This window comes from Phyllopteryx taeniolatus, chromosome 2 (assembly GCF_024500385.1).
Source record: "Phyllopteryx taeniolatus isolate TA_2022b chromosome 2, UOR_Ptae_1.2, whole genome shotgun sequence".
Lineage (NCBI taxonomy): Eukaryota > Metazoa > Chordata > Actinopteri > Syngnathiformes > Syngnathidae > Phyllopteryx > Phyllopteryx taeniolatus.
Window position 1 is genome coordinate 20,569,609 of NC_084503.1, and position 7,895 is coordinate 20,577,503.

The window sequence follows — 7,895 nt, forward strand, 5'->3', positions numbered from 1 at the left end:
GCCAGGCCTATGTGACAAGTGTACTGTACCACCCGATCACTTATTTTGGCGTTTTGCAACTTCATGTCACAATAGCTCAGCAACTGGCTTCACCGCCGTCTGACTAGCATTTTGTACTCTCTGTCCTTCGTGAAAACGATCACTGTCAAAATGTAGTTTATTCGCTGTCATGGAGGCGATGATTAGTGACTTGTGCTGTGTTGACAACGGACGCGAGGCGTGCGGTCTTTCACCTCCGCAGCTCGGCATCGTATTTAGTTCCGTTAGCTGCAGCTGCGCAAATACATCGCAGGGAACAAGCATTGCACCTGAGTAGCCGAACGGCGGAAAGCAGCACGGTTGGGCGACAATAGGGACGCTGCAGTTTGGACACCCGCAAGCATGACGACGGTAAAGCATCGCGGTTCCTGCAATTCATTGCAACAGGAAAATTTTAATTATTGCCGTTATAAATACATTCATTTTTGTTGTTAATGTGTTTGTTACCCCTAGTTGAATGTGTGCCTTAACTGTCACATTCATGGTTGATTCATGGTGCACGACTATGTCATTAGCCAACTATGACTGTAGGCTGTAATGACATAAATAATGACATCCCAGTCAATTCAACCACAGTCAGCAAAGGCCAATTGGTATTGTTGTTAATAGCAAAATTTCTTAATTATTAAGTGTACAAGCTTGTGTGTTGGCCTCGGCAAAGCTAAGAGTTTGCACAACTACGATATTTTGGCTACTTTTAGTCTTTCAGTCCGAAATGCACTTTTTGCATTTTCGATGCGTCACCTATATATACTTATAGGTGCCACAAGATGGTGGAAAAACACACATTTTTATTAGACAGGGCTTTGGCTTGAGCACAAAAAGAGTGAATAAGAAAGTATTTAATATAATGCAGGGTCGGTTCCAAAACTGCAAATAGTAATAATAAAAAACAATCACTACGTTGATGTCAAAAGCATGCTAACTGTTCGAAGTGATACCTGTTTAATCACAAACATCACAGCTACATACTCTCACCAGTGTGTGTTCTCATGTGATTCCTCAGTGTTGAATTGGCACAAAAACTTTTGTCACAGACAGAGCAAGAAAACGGCTTCTCTCCAGTGTGCGTCCTCATGTGCGTTATGAGTGCTGACCGAAGCCGAAAACTTGTGTTGCAGACCGAGCAGGAATGTGGTTTCTCTCCTGTGTGTGTGCTGGCATGTCTCATCAAGGAGATCTGATAAGCGAATCGCTTGTGGCACACGGAGCAGCTGAAGGGTTTCTCCCCGGTGTGCGTCCTCATGTGTTGAACCAAACCGAAAGGAACGCTGAAACTTTTGCTGCAAACTGAGCAGGAAAAAGGTTTCTCTCCAGTGTGCGTCCTCGTGTGCGTTGTCATGTGTCCTTTCTTCAAGAATGTTTGACCGCAATCTGAGCACATGAACGGTCTCTCTCCCGTGTGCCATCGCATGTGCTTTTTCAAATCAGTCTGGTTAGAGAAGGCTTTGTCACACTGAGAGCACTTCCAGCACGTGTCATCTGTGTGACATCTCCCATCTCTTTTAGAGTGTTCCTCATCAGTGTCAGGAGAGTGTGACAGTGTGTCATCACTGACTGATAGTGGAACTAAACGGCTGTCTGCTTGTGATCCCCCACAGTGGTCTCCATCACCTTCCGTTGTCATGTGTTGACTCGAGCTGCCGCTCAGAGGCTCCGTCCCTCTGTTCTCCTCACTTTGACGATTTTCACTTTTTACGACGACACGAATCACAGGCAACTCTGGCCCAAGAAGACTCTCGCCCTCCTCTTCCTCTTTAATGTGGGAGGGCGTTGGCTCGTGCTGTTCCACCCTGGAGCTCCACTCCTGTTGCTCAGGATGAAGATCTTCTTCACTGACATCTGCAAGACACAAGAAGACAAACACACATGGTTTGAAAAAGTCAAGCTTTGCCCAGCCAAGTCACATTACAGTGAATCCGTGCAGTTTAATGGTTTGTTAGATATTTTTTTGAACCTATCCTGTGTTATTCACTGAACTCCCCAATCAGCTGTTTTTGGTCAAAGCAATAACAAACAGTATTGGTTTGGCACCATCTGGTGGCTTCTTGGGGCAAAGGATACAGTGTGAAGTGAGTTGAAGCGCTTCATATAGACAAAACAGTTCTTTGCCACCATGCTGTCGCATCTATAGACAATTACAATCCTTTTTAGCAGGGGCATCAAAAGGGCTCGAAACCAAAATGGTCGCATATGCGAACCTTTTTTTCAATGTGCGCGAGTAAAAATTTCATCAGGTCGCACTTGCGCAAATACATGTTTTAATGCTCCCTTAACCCAATCTCACTATATTTGACATGGTGGTTGAAAGTCTCCGCATTTTCACTGCTTTAGTCAATCTCCACCTGCACGCTCTCCTTTCTGAAGAACGAGTGCCTTCTCGTTATGACGAACGGCCAATGGGCGCCCACGCGTTTTGCCACCTCGCCACGGCGAGAGTGAGCCCATCGTCGGGCGAGGAGATGTCGCTGACAAGGGCACAGATAGCAGCATCGTACCTGAACGAGTTCAATGAACAGAAGTTCATGAACTAGTTTATATTTTGTGCGAACGTGAACTGAACTTAGTTCATTTCTGCCTGATGAACGTAATTGAAAACGCGCTCCCTCTGGCGTCAAAGAACGGTTTTTGAACAAAGGTTCATTTTCAGTCAAAAGTCCCAGGTTTGTGTTCTTTTGGTGTGCCCCGCCTCTCGCCCAAAGATAGCTGGGATAGGCTCCAACACGCCCGCGACCCTAGTGAGGATAAGCGGAACGGAAAATGAATGAATGAATGTGTTAAACAACTCAGAGCACCTTTGTTTGCAGCCACCCGCTTTTCAAGTGAGCAAAAGTATTGGAACATGTGACTGATGGGTGTTTTTAGTTGCTCAGGTGTTGCTTTTTAGATTGTTTGCTTACACATTAGATAGTACTACTGGTGCTATACGACTGGTGTACTGAGCAACAGACATCAAACAGGTCGTCCAAGGGTATCAACAGCAATTGATGACAGAAACATTGTGAGAGCTGTGAAGAAACACCCAAAGACAACAGTCAGTGACATCACTGCCAACCTCCACAGGGCAGGGGCGAAGGTACAGGCCATACAAACAAGATACAAACTACTCATCAGTTTCAAAAAGAATCGGAAGACCAGATTGAATTTTGCAAAGAAGAGATGAGCTACAAAAGTTTTGGAACAAGTTTTATGGACTGGTGAGACTAAGATTATCCTCTACCAAAGTGATGGAGGAAGAGGATCTGCTTATGATCCAAAACACACAAGCTCACCTGTGACGCATGGTGGAGGTAATGTCGTAGCTTGGGCTTGCATGGTTGCTTCTGGAACGGGCTCACTAGTCTTTATTGATGATGTAACTCATGATGGTAGCAGCAGAATCAATTCTAAAGTGTACAAAACCAAAACCATTTTGTCTGGCAATTTACAGAAATATGCATTCAGGCTAATCAGTAGAAGCTTCATCTTGCAACAAGACAATGACCCAGAACACACTGCCAACACAACAAAGGACTTCATCAGGGGGAAAAGGTGGAAGGTCTTAGACTGGCCAAGTCAAAAACCGGACCTTAACCCAAAAGAACATGCGTTTTACCTCCTCAAGAGTAGACTGAAGGGAGAAACCCCCAGAAACTAACAAGAACTGAAAGAGGCTGCAGTAAAGGCCTGCAAAAGCATTTCAAATGAAGAATGCAACAGTCTGGTGAGGTCAATGGGTCTCAGGCTTGATACAGTTATTGCAAGTAAGGGTTATGCCACCAAATATTCAATGTTATTCATGTTAAGCTAATTTAAGCATGTCTGTTCCAATACTTTTGTTCACTTGAAAAGTGGCTGGCTTCAAACAAAAGGTGCTCCGTCCCGAGTTGTCTAACACATCTAGACGTAAACACCAATAAAAGCTGGAATTCTGAACTTTTGTCTCATATTCATCTTTTGATCTGAAACCCAAATGTCTTCAGTATACAACAAAAACAAAGGAATGGACCGTGCCGTTCCAAAACTTTCGGAGTGGGGACTGTATATTAAACAAATGGGAGGGAGGAGTTACCAAACCTGATCTGTTCAGTCCACCTTGAGTCTTGAAAACAGCGTCCAGTAGTTGACGTTGTCGCTCGTTCTCCTCTTTTGTTCGACTGAGTTCCTCCTCGTACTCTGCTATCGTCCTTTCAAACACTACAACTATTTCTTCCACGGCTGCACTCAGTCGCTGATTGAGCAACGCTCTCAGCATTTCGACTTTACACATTTTCACACGATAATCACAACACTTTACATTCACTTGTGCTCTGCAGGTGCTGCTCACTTCCGCCTTTCTTTGTTAGCAGCTAACAAGCTAAACGCAAGACTGGGAAGCCAGGGACAAGCTTACGCCGCAACAATAAAACCAACGAGGGTGTTTTACTCTATTAAATGACACAAGCACAAGCGAACGAGCACAATAACGCGGCGCTCGCAATTAAATTGATGTTAAAACGTGTACGACGAGACTTCAAAAGTCTATGCCGTTTAGGTTGAAGTGACGTCACAGATTCCAGACCACGTGAGCGAGAAGTTGGAGTTGTGGTTGTCATAGAGATAAATCAACACTAGAGAAGGCATTGGCTGGTCGATGACATGCAGGCGGAGCCGCCATCTTTAACCGGGAGTCCACGGTTATCATAACTCGTTGAATTTGACCGATTTTAATACGGGTTGTTATATTACAAACCTCAGACGTACAGTTACGATACAAGACCCATGAGTACGTTGATAATTTTCATAACTAAGATATTACTTTAATGTTTACAGTCCCGTTAGTATGAAGACTCCGTATTGTTTCCGGTTGGAAAAAGGAGCGCAATGCCAAGATCAAAGTACGAAAAGTTAAGGTTCACGACGACGTTTTCAGAAAGCTTTTGCCCGTATTTGTCCTTACAAATTCATTTGAGTGCAACTGTAATTGGTAGTTTTCCAGTTCCAAAGCTTTGCTGTCCTTTTTTAGGCCTGCAAGTAGCCAGACATCAAAATGGTACCTATGTATGGTATGTGTTATTTTCAAGCTTTCCTAGTTATTTTCTGTTTTTGTTGCTTTAGCTTCTTGTAGACAAGGATCTATTACTATTACCACTTGCTTCTTCTTGTGTTTCTGCATCTCATGGATATTTGTGGAAATAAATCGAGATGTCCCCTGCTGTAGCAACTGAAGAACCCGATGAGCTTCCATCACCTTTTGCCTACATGCTTGCGAGCAGAGCTACCTCCCCCTCTGCTTGGTGGTCTTGTTGGAAATGCCTTGGTCTACATTTCTGGGTTTGTTGTTCATCAGCTGTTCCTGAAATATGTTACGTGACCATCCTTACCACCTTCTTACATAGCAAAGACAACAAGTCGGACAAAAAAATAACCCAAAAAATATATTAAACTTGAATTTGAAGGGACTGGAATTTAAATATTATATGTGAATATGAGGCGCAAAGTAGAAAACAGCATACAGGAAACAAGAGGTAGGAAGGCTGAAAGTCCTGAGTGTGAGCAGGCTGGAAATAGGATGGAGGGAGTAAATGTGCATTATTGTGCTTATAAGCACATATTTCTTTATTTCGTTCACATTCACCGCAAATTTTTCATATGAAGATTACATGAATGAACCCCACAAACTCTAATTGTGGTATTTCAATTTCAGTGATTATTCCCAATTCCCATGCGGCCACTGTTACAAGACTGCAAAAAGCCCTAACACAGAGTTCAAATGACAATCAAGGTTTTGGCCAGCAGGGTTTGCACATGAAGCCTCGAGAAAACCTCGTCTTCAAACGTCTTGTTGTTTTCGCTCACGTCTCTGTTCTTTTTCGCGTACGCTTCCGTGTTTGTGTGTGTGACTTTTGGCACAAACCTCTCGGGTGGGTGGGCTTTATGAGAAATCCACCCTCATTGGCTAATTCGGTTTGAGTGACAGCTAATGCCCCCAGATGTGATGTTTTTTTCCCCCTCCCGCGTCACACTGAGCAGCAGAGGCAAGGTTAAGAATGCAAGATGAAATTTTAGATCACCTTAAGGAAGTGTAAGTATCTATCGTATATGTTGTCAATGCTGTACTAGGAAGAAGTGATGTTGTAAGATTATGCTAGTAAAATGTTAGAAGTGCACAACCACAGTTTATCAACAATTTAGCAGTTAAATACCGTTAGCTATATTGCTAACGTTAGCGCCCATACTGACTCGTCCGTACTGTTTGCTATATGGCCACTGACCACATTTCTTTATCATTTTCTGATGATTACATTACTAAATAAAATTCAACACTTAGAACCAGTACGGCTTAAAGACGGAATTAGCATAAAAGGGAAGCACAAATCCTAAATAACTTGAGTATATACAATATCTACTTTTAAAGTTTTCTGTTAACAAAATGAAAATAATTACAGATAAAGACAGTTTTCCTTTATATAATCTTAGGGTTTATTTTAATATTAGTTCGTATTACAAAATATCAAAATAGCAACATGAGACTTACAGTAACTGAGCAACATTTGACTTTACCAAACCATGTGTGGTTGTCTTCTTATGTCCTGTAGACATCTTTGAAGAAGATTGTTATCCTGAGCAGGGACAGTTGCGAACACACACTAGAGAGAAACCTTTTGCCTGCTCAGTTTGCGGTTAAAGATTCACTCAGAAGGGACATTGAAGAACACCCACAATAACCCACACTTGAGAGAAACCTTTTGCTTGCTCATTCTGCCTTTGAAGTTTCAGTGATCATTCAGGATTGGTTTTGCACATGAGAACACACACTAGTGAGAAAGCCTTTTCCTGCTTAGTCTGTGGTGAAAGTTCTAAGTCGTAATTTGACAAGACACAGAAGAAGCCAGACTGGTGAAAAAACATTTAGCTTCACAGGATGTGACAAACAATTCCCATATACAGTGGCTGATGTAAGTATTTAACACATCACCGTTTTTCTCATTAAATATATTTCCAAAGGTGCTATTGACTTGAAAATTTCACCAGATGTTGGGAACAACCCAAGTAATCCATACATACAGAGAAAATAGAACAAATAAACTCAGAAATTAAGTTGTGTGTAATAATGTGAAATGAAACAGGAAAAACGTATTGAACATCTCAACTGGTATTTATTTAATACTTTGTACAAAAGCCTTTGTTTGCAATGAGCGGTTCAAGAGGCCTCCTCTATGGAGAAACTAGTCGTATGCATTGCTCTGGTGTGATTTTTGGCCATTCCTCCACACAAGCAGTCTTCAAATCATGAAGGTTCCGAGGGCTTATTTTATGGACCTTCAGTTTCAGTTATTTCTAGTGTTGTTTCGTTCGTGAACGTTTCGTTCAGAAGAACACATCTTTTTAGTAAACGACCTGAACTGAATCAGTTTATGAAATGATTCGTTCTTTTATCTTGACCGCCACCCGCCACCATCAGGCAAGCGAGTCGGCTGGGAGCGGAATCGGAACCCGCTGAAGGGTTCTGTCACTCTCTTCTGAATGACCAATGAGCAGCCAGCATGCAGGCAGAGGCGGTACTTAATTAAACGTACTGCCATGTGATTTGCGATTCGCCAGCATTGTCACTCACTTCGGCGAATGACCAATGAGCAGCCAGCGTTAGGCAGCGCCATGCAAGTGGGGGTGGGACTTAAGTGAACTGAGTGATTGGTTCAGTGAACTGGTGTACTGGGGTACTGAGGAACTGAAGAACTGAAGAGTGATTAGTTCGTTGAATTAATTTTTGAGTCACTCAAGCACACGTCCATCCATCCATTTTCTGAGCCGCTTCTCCTCACTAGGGTCGCGGGCGTGCTGGAGCCTATCCCAGCTGTCATCGGGCAGGAGGCGGGGTACACCCTGAACTGGTT

The 7,895-nt window shown here is 43.0% G+C and overlaps 1 protein-coding gene across 2 annotated transcripts; it reads right to left on the bottom strand.

Moving 5' to 3' along the window:
• Positions 1–850: 850 nt before the first annotated feature.
• On the bottom strand, positions 851–4,672 carry LOC133473272 (gastrula zinc finger protein XlCGF17.1-like). 2 transcript variants are annotated; one of them, XM_061764884.1, is made up of 3 exons: positions 4,096–4,228; positions 3,312–3,425; positions 851–1,881 (listed from the first exon to the last, which is right to left on the bottom strand). In XM_061764884.1, exons 2-3 carry the CDS (start codon positions 3,352–3,354, stop codon positions 1,004–1,006), a joined length of 921 nt encoding a protein of 306 aa, XP_061620868.1. In that variant the 5' UTR covers positions 3,355–3,425; positions 4,096–4,228; the 3' UTR covers positions 851–1,003. The 2 variants fall into 2 exon arrangements, with proteins under 2 accessions (XP_061620868.1, XP_061620860.1); XM_061764876.1 differs by lacking the exon at positions 3,312–3,425 and having other exon boundaries at positions 4,096–4,672.
• Between the last annotated feature and the right edge of the window lie 3,223 nt (positions 4,673–7,895).